Source organism: Gadus macrocephalus, chromosome 16 (genome assembly GCF_031168955.1).
Source record: "Gadus macrocephalus chromosome 16, ASM3116895v1".
Lineage (NCBI taxonomy): Eukaryota > Metazoa > Chordata > Actinopteri > Gadiformes > Gadidae > Gadus > Gadus macrocephalus.
In genome coordinates, this window is record NC_082397.1 from 28,393,879 (window position 1) to 28,414,909 (window position 21,031).

Consider the following 21,031-nt stretch of genomic DNA (forward strand, 5'->3'; position numbering starts at 1 on the left):
GTGGTATAATGCTGTCTTACTGAGGTGTTTGATGTGGGTGTCAAAATTAAGTTGTGGGTCCATTTTAACACAGAGGTTGGTGACGGATGTGGAAAGGGGGATGTTTTGGCCAGAGAAGGTGATATTGGTGATGGTGGGGGAGCGGAGCTGATGTGGCATGTCAACAAGGATGGCTTCCGTTTTATGGCTGTTAAGTTGTAGGAAGTTGAGCTTCATCCACGCCTCTATCTCCTCCAGGCAGGTGGTCAGTGTGGATGTTGGCAGAGGGGCAGAAGAAGTGGGGGTTGTCCTGATGTAGAGCTGTGTATCATCAGCATAGCAGTGGTAAGATAAGCCATGCCTGCTAATGACACTACCCAGGGGGAGCATGTACAGTGAGAACAGTGTGGGGCCCAACACCGAGCCCTGGGGGACACCGCAGGTGACGTTGTTGGTGTGTGATTTTGCTTTGCCCAGGGCAACGTGCTCAGTTCTGTCAGTGAGGTACGAGGTGAACCAGTTCTTTACATTTCCTGATAGTCCAATGGTGTATTGCAGGCGGTGAAGGAGAATATTGTGGTCAACCGTATCAAAAGCAGCTGTTAAGTCCAGGAGGATGAGGAGAGATGGGGAGCCGGTGTCTGCTGCCATCAGGAGGTCATTTGTGACCCTGACCAAGGCTGTTTCTGTACTGTGGCCATAGCGGAAACCAGACTGGAATTTTTCAAACAAGTGATGTTGTATGAGGTGATCCTGGAGTTGTGCTGCAACTGTTTTTTCCAGAACTTTTGACAGAAATGAGAGATTTGAGATGGGCCTGTAGTTGGAGAGGACTTCTGGATCAAGGGTAGGTTTTTTTAATGTTGGTCTGATGACAGCAGTTTTTAATGCAGATGGGATATGGCCGGCCAGGAGGGAGTGGTTAATGATATTGGTGATGAGTGGAGAGACAGCAGAGATGTTGGCCTTCAGCAGAGCTGTAGGGAAGGGGTCTAGTGCAAAGGTGGATGGCTTCATTTTCCTGATGACGTCCTCCACCTCTTCCTTTGTGATGCTGGAGAAGGAGCAGAGGGTCTGGACAGAGTCAATCGGTGGGTCAGCAGTTGGAAGGGGCAGGACAGTAGTGGTGGAGAGGTGTGAGCGGATGTTATTCACTTTTTGTTTAAAAAAGTTGTGGTGACATCAGATTGGGATTGTAAAGGGGGTTTGAGAAGGTGATTGATAGTTGAAAAGAGCTGTTTGGAGCTACCAGGGCTATTGTTGATTATTGTGGAATAGAACCTGGACCGTGCATTATTCAGGGCTTCAGCATATGCCCTCCTGTGTTCCCTGTATGCCTGTTTGAAAACGGTCAGACCAGAGGCCTTGAGTCGCCGCTCAAGGACACGCCCAGCAGCCTTCATTGTACGTAGTTCACTGGTGTACCAGGGTGCGGAGCGCGAGAAGGAGACTGACCTCGATGTTAAGGGGGCGTGGAGATCCAGGAGACTGCTCAGGGACTGGTTGTATAAGTCCACTGAGTCAGCAACAGAGAGGGAGTCAGTTGAACCAGAGGAGAGATGTTGAAGGTCCAGGGCCAGGGCATCCATGTTGATATTTTTCACATTCCTGAAGTGGATCTGCCGCTTTGGTTTGGTGTGGGAGGAAGGAAAAGGGAGCTCCATTGACACAACTCTGTGATCCGAGACGCCAAGATCATAGACCTGTAGGTTGCTGATGGGGGCGGAGTTTGAGATGACCAGGTCAATTGTGTGTCCTCTGGAGTGTGTGGGGGCGTCAACATGTTGTTGTAGGTTGAGGGAGTCTAGCAGCTGAAGAAAATCAGCAGCGGGCTGGCATGAGGGGGTGTCAACATGAATATTTAAATCACCCAGAATGATGGTATTGGCAGAGGTAGTACAGAGTGTTGTGAGGAGATCAGACATTTCCGGGATGAAAGCAGAGTTGGGTTTTGGGGGCCTGTATATGAGTAGGACAGTCATGGGATGGGGGGGCTTGCATGTGAATGCAAGACATTCACAGGAGGAAGTTGTAGGCAGCACCATGGGGGACAACTCCAGGTCCTGTTTGTGGATGACAGCTAGGCCACCACCGCGTCCAGTTCTGCGGGCTGCCTCCAAGTAACTGTAGCCTGGGGGACAGGCTTCGTTTAGGGCAGAGTAAACCTCTGGCTGGTGCCAGGTTTCTGTTAGACACATGAAGTCAAGTCCTTTTTCCCTGATATGCTCTTCAATCAAGCTGGATTTATAATTTAAGGATTGAGTGTTGAAAAGTTCAAATTTGACCAGTGACTGTGGGGTTATTCTCTGTACAGGTCGCAGAGCCTTAAAATCTACTCCGCGCAGGTTGGAATCCACTCCATGAAATCTATCCAGCCGGGAGTGCGGGGATCTCGCGATGTTGCGTCTTTTGCCCTCAGCCGTCTCAGCGGACCTGATGGATGTGATGAAGCCGGCAGGCTGACCATAAATAAAGTTTCTCCCTGAGCCTCTGTGGATATATCGAGGTCTACGCAATAGTCCTAGCTGCTTAATGGTGGAAATACAGGGTGGGATGGAGCGATTGTTGTACTTCAGCAGCTGTGGGGCGAAGTACGTCAACATCGAACCTGATGTTGAGTGATGTTTGCCTGTTAGCAGCTAGGTACGGACCCGAAGCATCTGGGGAAGAGCTGGGAGGCAGTGCAGAAAATCCACGAGACAGTAGAGACAGCTTAGCAGGTTGACCAGGGCATATTCCTCACCAGGATCACCGAAAAAAACGCCAGCAGTGACCAGGAAATTGTCACATCGGCTACTTGTTTTTAGCCGTTGTTTTTAGCTGTTGCTAGGGACGCCAAAATAACAAGTGAGCTACACGGCTCTTCACAATAACACTGGAACAACTAAAGACAGTCCATAGGCTTGCTTTTCGTCGCTGATGTAGCTTGCAGGGAACCAAGTAGAGATTATGTGTCCACAAAAAATCACTTTTTTAAATAAAATTGGCCAAAATTGGCCCAAAAATTGCTTGGAGAAGCGGCGAACAGACAGCGCCAGCGTCCTCTCCGTTTGTTGCCTAGTGACAATTTACTAGGCAAGATCTGGGGCAAGATACAATTTACACATGCATATGTGCGTGTGCATGTGTGTGCGCGCAGTCAATCAGCACCTGCCGTGGTGTGTGTGTGTGTGTGTGTGTGTGTGTGTGTGTGTGTGTGTGTGTGTGTGTGTGTGTGTGTGTGTGTGTGTGTGTGTGTGTGTGTGTGTGTGTGTGTGTGTGCAGTCAGTCAGCACCCGCCGTGGTGTGTGTGTGTGTGTGTGTGTTTAGGCGCGCACTACTGCCCGCTCTCCAGCATAAGGCCTTTCTACATTGCCAAGCCGGTTCGGTCGAGGCTTGGCACGCCCGGCGATTTCACTGTCTTATCTCAAGTTTCTTATGTAAAACCGAGGTGGTAAAATCCCCCGTTCGTCACGGCTCAGGCTTTCTTGGTTCACTGGAGAAAGCTGGGCTCCACACGGAGTCTAGACCTCTTTAGAATAATTGGCATATACCCGAATGTTTTTATTTTTTCATGAATGAAGACATAAAAAAAGAATGACTTCACATCCGAGTGTAGGCCAAAAACGCGATTAACTATTTACAAGTGCAAAAACGCCAACATATTCTTTATTTTACTGACTACCTTTGGGTTAGGGACAGGTTAGGGCTTTTTATCCCGACAAAAGCCTTGTAAGGACAGTTCCTCTGCGTCTCTCTCGTAGATCTCACCATCTTTCAACGTCTTTGTTTAATACGACTACATCACCTTGTCTCACATGATCAGCAGCTCGCGGATTTCACTTTCTCTCCAGTTAGAACTGCTCATGATGATATCGCTGCGTTGTCTCTGTGGAGACAGGGCAGCAAACACCTCTACCCAATGTGATCAGGCATGACATTTACGTGATTAGGGCATACACTTGTTTATATGTACGTATTTTAAGAGTCATCTAGTGCTTGGTAGGCATATGACTAAGCCAGCTCTGAATAAAAATCTCAATTTTGGCTGTCTGTCTTGAAACTTCTCCAGTGCGTCCACGCACTGCGGTCAAGCCAGCCGACTCATCAAGATCGGCGGTCAAGCCAGCCGACTCTTTTTTTTGCCGTACCTGTATATACTAGCCATTACGGTAATAGCGTCTCAGAACTAGTTTCAAATAAAAGCATTCGTCGGGTACATACAAAAAGACAGTCAATAAAAGCAAATACTATCAAAGGAAGTGTACGGCCGTTGTGGTATTTACTTTCAAAATATAAGCCCACCAAACATTCCAATATGAGACATATTACATATGATTTTGGATACGATTTAAAAGAAAATGCCCTGTTATTTCAGGCTCATTTCACTTCAGGGCTATAGTTCACGACCCCATGGGGTCACGCAAAAGGTTTCAGAACATTCTGATGTGGAGTTTCAAAATGAAAGCCAACCAAAGTTTCCAATATGAGACATATTACATATGATTTTGGATTCAATTTAAAAGAACATGCCCTGTTATTTCAGGCTCATTTCACTTCAGGGTTATAGCTCACGACCCCATAGGGTCACCCAAGAAGTTTCAGAACATTCTGATGTGGAGTTTCAAAATAAAAGCCCACCAGAAATTCCAATATGAGACATATTACATATGATTTTGGATTCAATTTAAAAGAAAATGCCCTGTTATTTCAGGCTCATTTCACTTCATGGTTATAGTTCACAACCCCATGGGGTCACGCAAGAAGTTTCAGAACATTCTGATGTGGAGTTTCAAAGTAAAAGCCAAACAAAGTCTCCAATATGAGACATATTACATATGATTTTGGATTCAATTTAAAAGAAAATGCCCTGTTATTTCAGGCTCATTTCACATCAGGGTTATAGTTCAAGACTCCATGGGGTCACACAAGAAGTTTCAGAACATTCTGATGTGGAGTTTCAAAATAAAAGCCAACCAAAATCCCCAATATGAGACATATTACATATGATTTTGGATTCAATTTAAAAGAAAATGCCCTGTTATTTCAGGCTCATTGCACTTCATGGTAATAGTTCACGACCCCCTGGGGTCAGGCAAGAAGATTCAGAACATTCTGATGTGGAGTTTCCAAGTAAAAGCCAACGAAAATCTCCAATATGAGACATATTACATATGATTTTGGATTCAATTTAAAAGAAAATGCCCTGTTATTTCAGGCTCATTTCACATCAGGGTCATAGTTCAAGACCCCATGGGGTCACACAAGAAGTTTCAGAACATTCTGATGTGGAGTTTCAAAATAAAAGCCAACCAAAATCCCCAATATGAGACATATTACATATGATTTTGGATTCAATTTAAAAGAAAATGCCCTGTTATTTCGAGGCTCATTTCACATCAGGGTTATAGTTCAAGACCCCATGGGGTCGCACAAGAAGTTTCAGAACATTCTGATGTGGAGTTTCAAAATAAAAGCCAACCAAAATCCCCAATATGAGACATATTACATATGATTTTGGATTCAATTTAAAAGAAAATGCCCTGTTATTTCAGGCTCATTTCACTTCATGGTTATAGTTCACGACCCCCTTAAATCGAATCCAAAATCATATGTAATATGTCTCATATTTGGTGGGCTTTTATTTTGAAACTACGCATCAGAATGTCCTGAAACTTCTTGGGTTACCCTGTGGGGTCTTGAACTATCGCCCTGCAGTGAAATGAGCCTGGAATAACAGGGAATTGTCTTTTAAATCGAATCCAAAATCATGTTATATGTCTCATATTGGAATGTTTGGTGGGCTTTTATTTTGAAACTCCACATCAGAATTTTCTGAAACTTATTGTGTGACCCCATGGGGTCTTGAACTATAACCCTGAAGTGAAATGAGCCTGAAATAACAGGGCATTGTCTTTTAAATTGAATCCAAATTCATATGTAATATGTCTCATATTGGAAATTTTGGTTGGCTTTTATTTTGAAACCCCACATCAGAATGTTCTGAAACTTCTTGCGTGACCCCATGGGTTCTTGAACTATAACCCTGAACTGAAATGAGCCTGAAATAACAGGGCATTTTCTTTTAAATTGAATCCAAAATCATATGTAATATGTTTCATATTGGAAACCTTGGTTGGCTTTTACTTTGAAACTCCACATCAGAATGTTCTGAAACCTTTTGCGTGACCCCATGGGGTCTTGAACTATAACCCTGAATTGAAATGAGCCTGAAATAACAGGGCATGTTCTTTTAAATTGAATCCAAAATCATATGTAATATGTCTCATTGGAAACCTTGGTTGGCTTTTACTTTGAAACTCCACTTTAGAATGTTCTGAAACTTCTTGCCTGACCCCATGGGGTCGTGAACTATAACCCTGAAGTGAAATGAGCCTGGAATAACAGGGAATTTCCTTTTAAATCGAATCCAAAATCATATGTAATATGTCTCATATTTGGTCGGCTTTTATTTTGAAACTACGCATCAGAATGTCCTGAAACTTCTTGGGTTACCCTGTGGGGTCTTGAACTATCGCCCTGCAGTGAAATGAGCCTGGAATAACAGGGCATTTTCTTTTAAATCGTATCCAAAATCATATGTAATATGTCTCATATTGGAATGTTTGGTGGGCTTTTATTTTGAAATTAAATACCACAACGGCCGTACACTTCCTTTGATAGTATTTGCTTTTATTGACTGTCTTTTTGTATGTACCCGACGAATGCTTTTATTTGAAACTAGTTCTGAGACGCTATTACCGTAATGGCTAGTATATACAGGTACGGCAAAAAACTGAGTCGGCTGGCTTGACCGCCGATCTTGATGAATCGGCTGGCTTGACCGCAGTGTCCACGCGACGGGGCGACAAGATCCCATACAAAGTGAACGTATAGACGCGTATCGGGCGAATTTTTTTGATTTGTTTTGATTTGTCACGCTCACTTTCGCCGTGCACAGGCGAGCGCGTTCACGAGGATTTGTGGTGCGACAAATTCGCTCGAGTTGAAATATTTCAACTTTGACACGAATTTCGCTTGATGACAGCCAATCAGCGTTCAACAGCGTGGCCACTGAGTGACATGTGTAACGTAACAGCCAATCAGCGTTCAACCGTCAAACTCAGTGCAGTGCAGTCCGGGGTGAACTGCAGCATGGAGGAGAAAGTGATTGTTGCCGTTTGCGATTCTCGGAGCTCTATATATAATAGTATATAATATAATATAATATCACAGCCAAATGCTCTGTGCGCCTCCGGATGGCCGTAGCGCGGGGAGCTCTCATAGGGATTGGGCTTCTCGGGGTTTGTTTACCGGTGTTGCTATGGGTTCCAGTCTTGTGTGTTCCAACGGTTTATAGGCCTATGTCACGGAACAATTGAAGACCGGAAGAAGCTCGCGGAGTAGGGTAACTGCTCTTCCGCTTAGCTTAGCTAAGCTGTTTACCATGGCGGAGGCAGATCGATACCTGTGGACCAAGTCTCTCTCCAACCTACCTAAATTGTCCTACGACGACGTCCTAAGGATCGTAAATCAGCACTCACGTGTCGAAACATCTAAACTACGCAAAGGATATAAGTTCTTCTGGGAGAAGTACATTTTTAATTACAGAAGTAAGTGTTTCAAATCTGTTGACACTGTGTAGCTTGACTGTGACAGATAGCACTAAGTGTAATACATGTCAGCATAATGGAGCATGGTTTCAGACTTTCACAGATTCAGTTGCATGTTCAGTCTGTGTGTTTTTATTATTATTGTTTCTTGTTGCTGTTCCAAAATGCTCTCTCTTTCTCCAGATCTGCTGTTGCAGATGATAATGTTTTGTTTCATGTCTGCTGTTGCAGATTGTCATGTTTTGTTTTATATCCGCTCTTCCAGACACATGACTACCACTTCACAGGGGAGCAAAGCGTGCCAACACCTCTGTCGTGCACCAGTGTTCTGCAGTCGTGGACCAAGGACACAGGTTTATGTGTATACCTCAGGCCTAGCCAAACATCCTGTATAGTCTACTCAATAATAGTATTCAAAGTTCTTGTATATAGACGGACGCGACTAACACTGACTTAAGTGTTGCTACACTGACAATATGATTTATGTGCTGACATATTTTTTCTTTTTGCTCCAGGGGATTCGCTCCAGGGGATTCGCCCGGAACCCACTGACCAACTTGTGGTCAGGAAACCCAAGGTTTGGGTTAGGTGTTTTATTTTAACACATACATGGACACATACCTCCTGAATGCCAAGTAAATATGGCCGAGGGACACACACACCCCATTTCATTTATTTCTGTTAAATGTATATATGTAAATATTTTAATCAAAGAATTGGAAACAAACATTCCCGAACATTTGTTTAAGGTAACACACTCTGAGCACCTTTAAAGCAAGCCTGAAGACTTTTATGTTTGCATTAGCTTTCTGCTACATCATAAATACATTGCACTTTCTAAAAAGCTTTTTTAACTTTGCCTTTATTTTTTATTTTAATACTAAAATGCCTTTAACTTTCTATTTTACTCATTTCTTTGCATATGTTTTCTTATACTTATCTATTTTATTGTATGACAATGTTTATATGTGAAGCACTTTGAGTCTGCCTTGTGTATGAAAAGTGCTACATAAATAAAGTTGCCTTGCCTAACACACACAGAACATTTCATTTCTTTCTGTTAAATGTAAATATGTATATATGTAAATTTAGATTTAAAAAAAAGAATTAGAAACTAACATTAAATAAACATTTGAAAAGGACGGACGGACACAAACACACACACCATTTTAATTTCTTTCTGCTAAATGTAAACAAAGAACATTAATAAACGTTTGAAAATAGTCATGTGACGTCGTGTGTGTTTTAATGTGTAACACTGGGACATCACCCTTCACATCTAAAGGACCTTGATAGTATGACATCAAGCAACAATTTACCCACAGCTGATTGACAGAGCCTGAAAGAGTCAGAGGAATGGTCGTGTCCCAGATATGATATTCTTTGACCCTTCTGATGGCCCTCTCCACCAAAGTCGGGCGATACTCTGGGGTTTTTCGGTGTCCTCACTGGTGAACCTGGCGCCTCTTTTAAATGGCGGCATTATGAGGGTGGCCCCAACTTCAGAAAGCATCTTGTCGGATGACAAAGCCTTTGTCAGCCATGCATGCATCTCCTGGCTGAAGTAGACTAAGGATTCCTGACTGCTGTGTGATTTCTCTTGTCTGATATGGAACCAGTGTACAGCTTAGAAATTAAGGTGATAACTCCACATGGAGCAATGCCGATCAGACCTTTGAAGGTGTTGGTATTCTTGTGGTGGGAGAATGTTTCAGACTGGAGGGTGAGTGATGAGGGTGCCTCACACCTGATTTCTGTGCAGTCTAGAATCACTCGCACGTTAGGACAGTAATGGGCAAAAAATAATCTCAACCAAGATTTATTTTGTCCTTCGGGAAAGCGTGGAAGCTGAGGTATGGCTGTATACGTCCTGATGTAGAGCAACACGGTACACTACAAGAACAACTGCGAACGGGGGCTGCCATTGTTGCTGCTGCTAGACGTGACCGGAGGTTGGATGACCCTACTACGCGCTCCGGAAGCAGGAAGTGTGACATAGGCCTATCAGGTAGGCCTATCAGGTAGGCCTATCTAATACATGATGTCTTCGTGCGCGCCTATCGCATGATTTTAGACTCGACGATTTCGGTTGAGTGTGCGGGGATTTTTTCAGTTGCAATTGGTTTGCACATTTTTAAAAGTGGTGGGCACAAAATTCGTATTTTAAATAGTGGGGGAGACATGTCACCCCCGTCCCCCCCCGTAATCGACGCCTATGCGAACCATCGTAATTTTCTTTGGAGCGTTTTCACAAACACCTCTTAACATGAACGCGTGTGCACTGCTCTGACGTCGTTCGTAGGATTACAATCCTACGAACGACGTCTGTCCACTGACACAGTGCTGAAATGGGCTCTGTAAGGGGGGAGACGCAGGAATGTCACAGGAAAATGGGGTTAAAAAGAGTTCAAATATCTCCCCATAAAGGCCAACAGCAGAGTAGCATACGAAAAGAATAGACTGCAATAATATTAATGCTAAAGATATTTAAACACAATTGATTAGGCCTAGGCCGACACATACTATATCAGTCCTAATCCTGAACGCAGTCCTAATCCTGTGCGCACATTTCTTCACTGCATTTTCCCCCCTGAAATAATTCCATATTACAAAAATCTAAAATAGCTTGTGTGACAACAGAACTACCTTTATCTTAATGTGCTGATTTCTGAAAAATGCTTTGCGCTAGCCTGGCTATTACCAGAGCAATGCTGTGTTCCAATATCCATACTTCCATGAGTACACTGCAGGCTATGTGACAAATGCTTTGGCTCAGCCTGGCTCCACACTCTTCCGCTACGTAGCTAAGATGGCTGCCATTGAGTACGAAAAGTGTACATCGATCCATAGTACACCATCCGGGTCTTTTCAGTACACTTATTTTCCCCCGATCTTAATTGTAACGCTCTACGTACTCAAACCAAGTAAAGTAAGTACGGATAGTATGGATATTGGAACACAGCACAAGCCAATCGTAGATTCTAAGGGAACATGTGCACACATCAAGGGTAAATGTACACACATCAAGGGTAAATGTACACACAGCTCTGAGAATGCATCACACAAGTGGTAGAGTGAATAGAAACAATGACCTGATGAAATTTGCAAACGTCACCAATAAATGCTTTGATCAACTCTGGAATGGTTCAACAGGTCCAAGCATCCCAGGAGTGATGGATTTCATGCACATCCGACGTTCCATCATGTAAACACATGGATTTCATCATCTATTGTCTGTTTGATGAGTGTGTGTGTAGTACCTTAGTGTCTGTGTGATGAGTGTGTGTGGTAGCTTGGTGTCTGTGGGATGAGTGTGTGTGGTACCTTGGTGTCTGTGTGATGAGTGTGTGTGGTACCTTAGTGTCTGTGTGATGAGTGTGTGTGGTAGCTTGGTGTCTGTGTGATGAGTGTGTGTAGTACCTTAGTGTCTGTGTGATGAGTGTGTGTGGTAGCTTGGTGTCTGTGTGATGAGTGTGTGTGGTACCTTAGTGTCTGTGTGATGAGTGTGTGTGGTAGCTTGGTGTCTGTGTGATGAGTTGGTGTAGTACCTTGGTGTCTGTGGGATGAGTGTGTGTAGTACCTTAGTGTCTGTGTGATGAGTGTGTGTGGTAGCTTGGTGTCTGTGGGATGAGTGTGTGTAGTACCTTAGTGTCTGTGTGATGAGTTGGTGTAGTACCTTGGTGGCTGTGTGATGAGTGTGTGTAGTACCTTAGTGTCTGTGTGATGAGTGTGTGTGGTACCTTGGTGTCTGTGTGATGAGTGTGTGTGGTAGCTTGGTGCCTGTGTGATGAGTGTGTGTGGTAGCTTGGTGTCTGTGTGATGAGTGTGTGTGGTAGCTTGGTGTCTGTGTGATGAGTGTGTGTGGTAGCTTGGTGTCTGTGGGATGAGTGTGTGTAGTACCTTAGTGTCTGTGTGATGAGTGTGTGTGGTAGCTTGGTGCCTGTGTGATGAGTGTGTGTGGTAGCTTGGTGTCTGTGGGATGAGTGTGTGTGGTAGCTTGGTGTCTGTGTGATGAGTGTGTGTGGTAGCTTGGTGTCTGTGGGATGAGTGTGTGTGGTAGCTTGGTGTCTGTGGGATGAGTGTGTGTGGTAGCTTGGTGCCTGTGTGATGAGTGTGTGTGGTAGCTTGGTGCCTGTGTGATGAGTGTGTGTGGTAGCTTGGTGCCTGTGTGATGAGTGTGTGTGGTAGCTTGGTGTCTGTGGGATGAGTGTGTGTGGTAGCTTGGTGTCTGTGTGATGAGTGTGTGTGGTAGCTTGGTGTCTGTGGGATGAGTGTGTGTGGTAGCTTGGTGTCTGTGTGATGAGTGCGTACCCTGGGGTCGGTCAGGCCCAGCCGGCTGGTCTTGCTGCTGTCCGTGGTGAGCTCCTGCTCTATGGAGCACAGGTCGGCCATCAGAGAGTCCAGGTCCACGCCCTCCCTCTGGTTCAGAGCCTCTGCAGTGGATATATTAGACATATTGTATGGAACTTTACACATATATAAGGCCTTTTATAAGAATTAGACGACGCCTTTTATAGGCATAATTAACAATCGTCAATATGTAGTTCCCAAAATCCTGTAATCATTCATTCAACTCAATTCATAGTTTCCTTTGATGTGGTTCACATCACATCAGCAGCAGGTCAGGTCAGGTCATCACTTTATTTAACACTAACATGGCCTGTAACATGGTTGTAACATGTCTCCAAACATATGTACACATATCCACATCTCCTCACACCTATACAGGTACACAGTAGATCTAGATGGATACACAGTATCTAGAGAGCTCTGAGTCCTACCGTTGATGTTGTAGACGGAGAAGCGGTAGGACAGGTTGGCCATGTTGCTCTCCTGTCTGAGAGGAGCCTTCTGCTGGCCTGGACGATCAGGGCGGCCATCATCCAGACTCTAGATAGATAGATAGATAGAGAGAGAGAGAGAGAGAGAGAGAGAGAGAGAGAGAGAGAGAGAGAGAGAGAGAGAGAGAGAGAGAGAGAGAGAGAGAGAGAGAGAGAGAGAGAGAGAGAGAGAGAGAGAGAGAGAGAGAGATATACATCCCTGGCCCAAGCTGTCGTCCCATCTTGCTTTAAAAAGTCTATCATTGTACCGGTGCCCAAAAATAGTAATCCATCATGTTTGAACGATTACCGTCCAGTGGCCCTGACCTCTGCAGAGGTCGAAACCCGGTTCTATCAAGGACCCGGTTCCACTTTTTTTAAACCCGAAAATCATTAACGTTTGGGCTGGTCGATACCACTATCGAGTCCCGTAGTTCATTTATTTATTTTTTTGTCCCGTAGGTCCTGTAACGTAATGTTGTGTCCCTCGAGTCGCGTCACGGCATTTAAATCAATAAATCCTATCACTGCAGCGTTTCCACCAATGTTTTTGAATGGAATTTTAGGCTAACAGGTATTACAAGTAAAACAATTGATGTCTGGCAGTTAACTTTGCTTGCGAGGACGGCCGAACGGGCGAAAAGGGCGAAAATCATTTATTGTAAAGGGGGGAACACAACCTCAATGGCCAAGCACATTAGCATTGTGCATCAAATAAAGACCCAATGCAGTACCATCGACTGTCTCCGAGTTGAAAAGACTCTGTCTCCTCCTTCTCCTGTCGCACCACAGACGGGCCCGTCTCAATCATCCACTCAAACTACGAGCGGTAATCGCACACACAGACATTGTCGCTAGCCCCGTCGGTGTTGTAATCAGCAGCATACAAGCTAGTTATCTTAAAAAGTAAATAAAGTTTCAGATGTGCTGCGTGATGATGTGTTGAGGTTGGCTCAGTAAAACGACTGTTTTACTGATAACCTTGTTTTAATTTTTAACAAGGTTATCATGATGCGGTCAAATCTAACATAAAGAAACGATAAATTTAGTTTTTGGTGAGAAACATGAGTAATACTGTATTATTCATGTTTCTGTATTACCAATACAGTTGTATAGTGCTTTAATAATTTTAGTTTATATAACAAAAACTACTGATATCAATATTTATTAAGAATTACATATTTCATTTAAAATGCAATTCTTTTATTTCCTAAATATTTTCCTCATCACTAAAAACGCTTTGTATTTCCACCAATTAATAGAAAAGTATCGATAGTGGTATTGATAAAGACTCGGATCGTTAAGGAGCATCGAAAATGGTATCGATATCAATAAATATTAATGATCCCTATCCCTAAGTGTGAGTGTTTGTGTGTGTGTGTGTCTGTGCGCGTGTGTGTCTGTGTGTGTGGATATGTGTGTGTGTGTGTGTGTGTGTGTGTGTGTGTGTGTGTGTGTGTGTGTGTGTGTGTGTGTGTGTGTGTGTGTGTGTGTGTGTGTGTGTGTGTGTGTGTGAGTACCTTGGTGAGTTTCTCCAGCTCCCCTAGCCATGCTCCAAACATTTGGTCTAGATCCTGGTCCTCCTCATCGCTGTCCGCCTCCTCACCCGCATGTTCCACCTCCTCATCTGATACCTGCTCCATCTGAGTTAGAGAAGAAGAGGAGAGAGGGGGAGGGGGGAGAGGAGAGGATAGGGGAGGAGACAAGAGGAGGTCAGAGGAGTAGAGGGGAGGAGAGGAAAGGGGGAGAGGAGGAGAGAGGGGGAGAGGAGGAGAGAGGGGGAGAGGAGGAAGAGAGAGGATGAGGAAAGAAGAGGTCAAGAGAAAGAAGAGAGGGGGAGAGATTTAGGCCCAATCTCAATTCTTTTTTAGCCCTACCCCTCGTTATTGAGTGGCCCTAGTTTTTGGGTGGCTTGGACTTGCCCCCTGAAACAGAGGGCCAAGTGGAATTCTTCCCCTACGAAATGGGACAACTCTTCAAGTCCATCTTGTCTCGTTTGTAGACTTCGACAGCATTTAAGTAAATAGAAGCGACAAGTTTGTTGGCAGTTGTTTTGAGTTTCCCAATACCGGCTTCAGCTGTGGTGATTTTTTCTTGCGTGGGTTTCAAACATTATTTCCGGTTGTCAGCGAATCTGAGAAATGTGGAAAAAATACCGTATTCAACGCCTGGGAATGCTGGTGGATCCGTTTGAGGTATGTAGAATATACTGAAAAACGTGTTGTTGTAGTTAGCTTAGCTACACAGAATGCTAGTATGATAGCATGTCAGTATTGCTATATTAACTCATGTTAATGTTGTTAGATCAACCCCTTTGTGACACCTAATGTAAAATAAACAGTTTACCTTGATTTGTGTTTCTATCCGTGTTCAGGTCTGATAGGATACCATACACATGCATTGTTTGTTACTGGTTTCATGTAGTAAAAGTCCTTCCAATTCAGACTTAATGATGTGATTTTATTTCCTTCCTACTGCAAGTTAAATGTAAAGGTGCCCATCCTGCGTTTGTTGTTCAACGTAGAGTTTGAGCTCTATGCTTATTGCTTGTCTCCGGTTTGTGTACAAGTTATTTCATAAAACTTTAATTTCAGAATAAATCTTTTGATACAATATCTGTCTCTGGAATTGTACTGTTTAGTTTTGTCTCAGGAATGTAACTATTACCTACATGGTAAAACGCGGTATGATAAGATAAGAATCGTATTCATGCTCACAATCTGCTATAAACTGCAATATTGTACTTTATTTTGCATCGAACATTGTACCAAAAGACAATATATAAGACCAGACCCTAAATAACCCTAAATAGAACTTGAGGTAGTGTGCCATCAATGTAAAAAATAAATATCATACAAACAAGAACCAGTGATATAATCAAACTAATATTGCACATTTCAAAAAGTAATTAACGGTCGGTTTTGAACCGACCGGGTTGGGGGCTTAAGCAGGGCTCTAGACTTACTTTTTCCAATGGTTCCAATTTTTTTTTATCAATTTTATCTTCAATCCAATACCTTAAAATAAATGATATTCAATAGCATTTTCGATACCACAGGGAAATTTTTTTTTCATCTTGGTGCCAAAAGAAAGATTGTTGTGCAAGTGAAATATTCAATGGGGAAACTATTTGGTTAGAGTGGATAAAGCTAGAATGGTAACGCTTTATTTTAAGATCTTTTTAATAAGCCTTAGTTAATAGATAATACGACTTTAACAACCTTTTTTGGTTGTTAAAGGAAAGGGGAAGTTTGTTCTTGATTGGTTATTTTTACGAGATTTTGTCAGAGAGTGATATGCTACTGTTGGAATCAGTGGAGGCTTAGCTTTCATATACGTAATGTATATTTGTGCAGGTCCAATTTCATGAAAATTATCGCTATTGTTGTGCATGTGCACAGTTATGAAACCCAAAACCTTGTTCTTGCATGGGTATACATGCGTCTTTTGACTTTCCTTGGTAATTTGTCTCAAATCCAAAGTACTCCTAAACAGCACTCCTGCCGTTTTCTTCTCTACCTAAACCGGTTGCAGAGGCGCTGCACTTGACATGCTAGCTGTGTTGGCTAACTTTAAGCTAAGACTGTCATGCAGAGCATTGAGACTTGTGCCGAATCACCGTGAGAGACGTTAGTTACGTATTGTAACTCTAGATTCTATGAGTATAGGCGCAGCCTTTTAAGGCTATCACTATTGGATTTTCCCTAGGCGCAAGCCGTAGCACTGAAATATTTGTAATCCCCGCCCACCAACAGCGTGGGCCTCAATCACGTCTGCAGGGCCTCAATCACGTCCGACACACGTCAGCGGGCGCCGGCGGACGTTCTGCTCCCAATAAATAGCTTTTCTTCAGCTATTTTCCTGTAGGCTCCGGCGTTAACTGGGGTGTGGGGAGAAAACAGCCGTCTTTAGTAAAGAGGTGTTTCTCGCTGTCACTCACTTCTCCCTCGCCCCGTAATAGCCTTCGCCGGCGCTTGTTGGGCGGGGCATCGCCCCATGAGGCCGCTGCCCGAGACCTTCGCTGGCCGCTCGCCGCAGCCTGCGATGGAGGTGGGCGGGGCTGGTAAGCCGGGCGAGGATGCCTTTTTAAAAGTACTGAAGGGCTGGCTCGATCAATAATACGAGGTTTATTGACGGCCTGCCTATATATAGCGGGAGAAGCGTGTGAAACAGTTATAGCCGAGCCGATAGGCTCCGGCGTTAACTGGGGTGTGGGGAGAAAAACAGCCGTCTTTAGTAAAGAGGTGGGTGGCTCTTAAAAGAGCGGTTGTTTTCTCGCCATCACACGCTTCTCCCTCGCCCCATCATAGCCTTCGCCGGCGCTTGTGGGGCGGGACATTTCCCCATGAGCCCGCTGCCCGGGGCCCTTGCTGGCCGCTCGCCGCAGCCTGCGATGGAGGCGGGCGGGGCTTGTAAGCCGGGGGGCCAGGAGGAGGAGCTGCCGGCGGCGCCGTAACAGTGGCTGTCGGGGGCCTATGGCGGCGACGGGAACCTGAGGCGGAGCGCTGCTGCCGGGGTGGAGGCGGAGGGCGGGAGACGGGTCTCCAGAATTTCTCTGCCACCTCGGAAGCAGCCTGCATTTCGTCGACCATAGATGACAGGCGGGGCCCCTACAGCCCGTCCGGGCTGATGGGGCACTCCAGCAACTGTCGCCTCATCAGCTCAGGGATGCCCGGGGTCTGCTGAAGCCACAGGTTCCTCTGTGGTGCTGCCATGCCGCCGTCCGGGCAGCTGTTACCGCACCGGTGGAGCAGAGGCAGAGGATGACACCGGCAGTTTTCGCCATGTCGACTGCCCGTTCGGCCAGACGATGAGGGTCAGCCGCCACGGTGGAGATGTCATATGCCAGCAGGGCGATGTTATTCATAACAGCCTCTTGCTGCTTCATACACTGATGCGCCCTGCCCGTAAGCTTGGCCGTCAGCCAAGCTTTGGGAGTGGGGCGGCGGCCGCCGAGCCCCGGCTTCACTCCAAAGAGCGGGATCCAGCGGCGGTACCGCCCTGTAACCCTGGTCTGTCAGACCCTCTGTCTTCGTGACCGGGATGAATGTTTTCACTGGGGCTCCGAGCTTTCCGGGCTCCGCCGCAGCCCCACTGAAGTACGGTCTGATGGCGGGAGAAATTGGCCAGATCGGGTCGAGACCGACCCGATATATATCTACAGAAATAGACCTCTACAAACATTTGAGATTGTTGCCTTCCTGCAACAAACAGGAGTTTGATGTGATAGTCACTCACAGATCTTTTAGTTTTAAACACATTATTTTATGTAGCATAATATCTGTTTTTTCAATGTTTTCATTTTGCACTTACGTAAGCAATACGTAGTTCCTATTTTATATATTAAAGTTCAGTTCATGTGCCAGGGCCTTTGTTCATCCACGTTTTTACTTTTTATGTATTGGTTGCGCCTCTACAAGATTTAAGATGTTTTCTGAAGCCCTGCCAAAGGAGTTTAATGTGAAAGAAGTCAGAGCTTTTATTTTTATTTACATTATTTTCAATAGGTTACTACCTAGTTACAAGGCAAGCTACCTTATATTGTTCTGTTGGAAGCAGTTTTGTGAAGTTAAATGTTTATATTTAAATGTGATTAAATGTTCCCTTATCACAATGAACACATATATCGTGATTAATATCGATATCGATCAATACCGAAAAAATAATCGTGCTAATAATTTTTGGAATATCGCCCAGCCCTAGCGGGGGGTGTTGCAGCCTCAAGCCCCCAGCTTCCATGCAGCTGGTCCGGGCGTTGGGGGGCCAGAGGCATGGGCACCACAAGGCCAAGGTTTGCTTGGCGATAATGCCCGGAAGCTCTGCCACCAAAGCGCCAACCACTCGAAGTGAGGTGGTGGCAGAGACGGGCAATGCTGCTGCCCCGGGCTCCGACCTCTCCACTCGGAGAGGAGAAGCCGAGGGAGACGCCCCCTCCTCGCCGCGGTCAGAGTCGTCCGACTCCGAGTTCACATGGAGGGAGAGGGCATCGTCGAGCGGGACAGTAAAGTCGTCGGCACATTCAGCGAAGACGGCGGCAGTGTCGGCTCTGCGCTGTCGGTAGTCCACCGGCAGCGCCTTACAATGCTGACACAGGCAGAGCGGCGAGAGCGTCAAGAGGGCATGTTCATGTCCCAGGCAGTCCTCGCACACTTCATGGCCGTCACGAGGCAAGATGTAACCCGTGTTACACGTCTTGCAGATGCGGATGGTCTTGGAGTCCATGGTGTCCATCTAGTTATGCTACAAGATCGTCCTGAAGAAAATGGGAGCAGAACGTCCGCTGGCGCCCGCTTGTATCTGCGAACTGCGGCCCTTTTGAGGCCCTGCGGACATGATTGAGGCCCACGCTGTTGATGGGCGGGGAATACAAATTTTTCAGTGCTACGGCTCGCGCCTAGGGAAAACCCAATAGCGATAGCCTTGAAAGGCGAAGCCTATACGACATAGAACCGTGAGCGAGTGATAGGAGGAGGGCCTATGTCGGCACTTTTGTGACGTGTGTGTGTGTTAACTCGCTGTTCTAGAGAAGAGAGCGAGAAAGCGGACCTGGTATTTGTGTATCGATACTGCAGAGAATGATTATTGTAACAATCTCAAAAATTCAATATCGATATTTGAAGCAAAGACCCCAATCTCTGTCTCTGATTGGTTTGGACCACGATATGAGCCTACCTTAACTGTGAGTTCCTTCAAAGGAGATCAAACGCTTCGTTAGTAGAGAGAGAGAGAACAGATAGGATGGAAGTTTAGGCGTTTGCATTGAAAACGCTAGGTGCACCAGTGCGACCCAGGAATCATTTTAGGCGCACCATTACAAATTTTAGTCGCATGTGTGACCAAATTGGTCGCACTCTGGAGCCCTGGGCTTAGGGCTACAAATGCAGAAGAGGTGCCTGAGATGGAGGGGTGGGCTCGGTGGTGGCAGAAGCCTCAATGATCTCCTGAAAGAAATAACGAAAGAGAAGGAATTATATGGCAGAACTGGGTGATATGGCCACATGTTATCTACAATTAGGGGTGTAACGGTACACGTATTGTACCGAACCGTCACGGTACAGGCACTTCGGAGCAATTAGAGGTGTACCGCGGTACGTAAATGTGGCGTACATAGCGTTAATATGGCGAATGTAAAGGCTTGTTTTGCGATGCGGAATTTAAAACTTGAAGTCGGAGTTCCAGCCGGACCGTTTAGCCAAAGTATACTACTCAGACTCGGTAATCCGAGTCGGAGTAGTACACTAAACTTCCAAAGCTTTTCAAATCATATTTGGTATTTTATTGGTCCTTAAGGTGCAAAGTAAACAATGTAAATGTATAGATCTTTATCTATATCTATATGGATAGATAGTTTGTGGCAACCCGGCTTGGTGAGTGAGCCGCCTCCTTCCAATAAGCACACGAACTGGAGCTTACTTAAAGCCAAAATGGCACTTATTCAATAATAAATTATATATCTGTCAAAGCAGAGGAATCAACAGTCTTGTTCCTCCAGCTGGAATCACCTCACCCTCGAGACTGGTCTCACCGCACACGTGAACCAGGAGAGCCCTGAATGAGTGTGGAAGCATGCTTTTTAAAGCATGCTTCCCACCTGCTCCTCAGGTGCTCCGCATTTCAATGATTGGCACCGATGATCTTACTGGCGCCATCTGTCGGAAATCTGTGGTACACCGCCTCCACAACCTGCCCCCTTGGCCTCCAGAGGCGCTGTGCCAGAGACGGGTTGCCACACTCCTCAACCCTTTGATGAAGGCCCGGTGCACCTCTGACTGACCAGCAACCCGCGTCGAGGCTGGATAGGGTGTTGGCGTTGGTCCGCCCCGGCCAGTGTCCCCCCTGGAACCTGTAGGACCTCTTGCCGGACCGGTAGTCCTGCCCGAAGCGTAGCTGCTCCTGCTGCCGGCGCAGCTTGTCCCGCTCCCGCTGGATCCCGTACTGCTCACGCCGGCGCCCAAACCGGATGCGCTGCCGCTCACGCTCCAGGAACTGCAGCTCCAGGATCAGGTGCTGATCCTGGTGTGGAGAGACTGGTCTCTCCACACTCATTCAGGGCTCTCCTGGTTCGCGTGTGCGGAGAGACCAGTCTCGTGGGTGATGTGATTCCACCCGGAGGAAAAAGACTGTTGATTCCTCCAAAGCTGAGTTTTTTGGTTTGCTTTGTTAGATATATCATTTATGAATGAATAAAAGTGCCATTTTGGCTTTAAGTAAGCTCCAGTTGGTGTGCTTATTGGAAGGAGGCGGGTCACTCACCAAGCCGGGTTGCCACAAGTTATACCAAAATAAATTGATTGTTACCAAAATAAATGAAAGACACTGGATTGTCAAAAACCACATCACATTCTCCAAGCTACATGGCATTCTTAAAATAATAACTATTGAATGACTCGCAAGTGACAGTAGCTAATCTTCAAACCTGAGGTCCCTGGAACATATGGATATCATTGTAACCTTTTTCCGATTCAAAAAGACCACAACCTACAAGTTTCACGCCATCAATCGACATGAACTATGATCAATGTTCGCTAGCAAGTTCCCTAGCTAGAGCCATGCATACTAGTGATTTTGTGTTTATGCTTTTATAAAAAAAAAAAAATCTACATTGAAACAACACAAGGATAATGCACTGGTCGTTTTTTT

At 45.4% G+C, this 21,031-nt stretch overlaps 1 protein-coding gene and 1 long non-coding RNA gene across 4 annotated transcripts in view; one reads left to right on the forward strand and one right to left on the reverse strand.

The window, feature by feature from the left end:
* Positions 1-21,031, reverse strand: part of raph1a (Ras association (RalGDS/AF-6) and pleckstrin homology domains 1a) — a 129,768-nt gene that overhangs the window by 78,585 nt on the left and 30,152 nt on the right. For all 3 annotated transcript variants that reach the window (XM_060074658.1, XM_060074657.1, XM_060074656.1), the window contains exons 2-4: positions 13,912-14,034; positions 12,353-12,461; positions 11,883-12,004 (exon numbers count right to left, since the gene is read on the reverse strand). In XM_060074658.1, the coding sequence (XP_059930641.1) occupies positions 11,883-12,004; positions 12,353-12,461; positions 13,912-14,034 (354 nt within the window). The remainder of the gene's footprint in view (positions 1-11,882; positions 12,005-12,352; positions 12,462-13,911; positions 14,035-21,031) is intronic.
* LOC132474153 (uncharacterized) lies at positions 7,307-8,794 on the forward strand. Its single transcript, XR_009529586.1, has 2 exons — positions 7,307-7,571; positions 7,837-8,794. It is a non-coding gene; the product is annotated as an uncharacterized LOC132474153 (long non-coding RNA).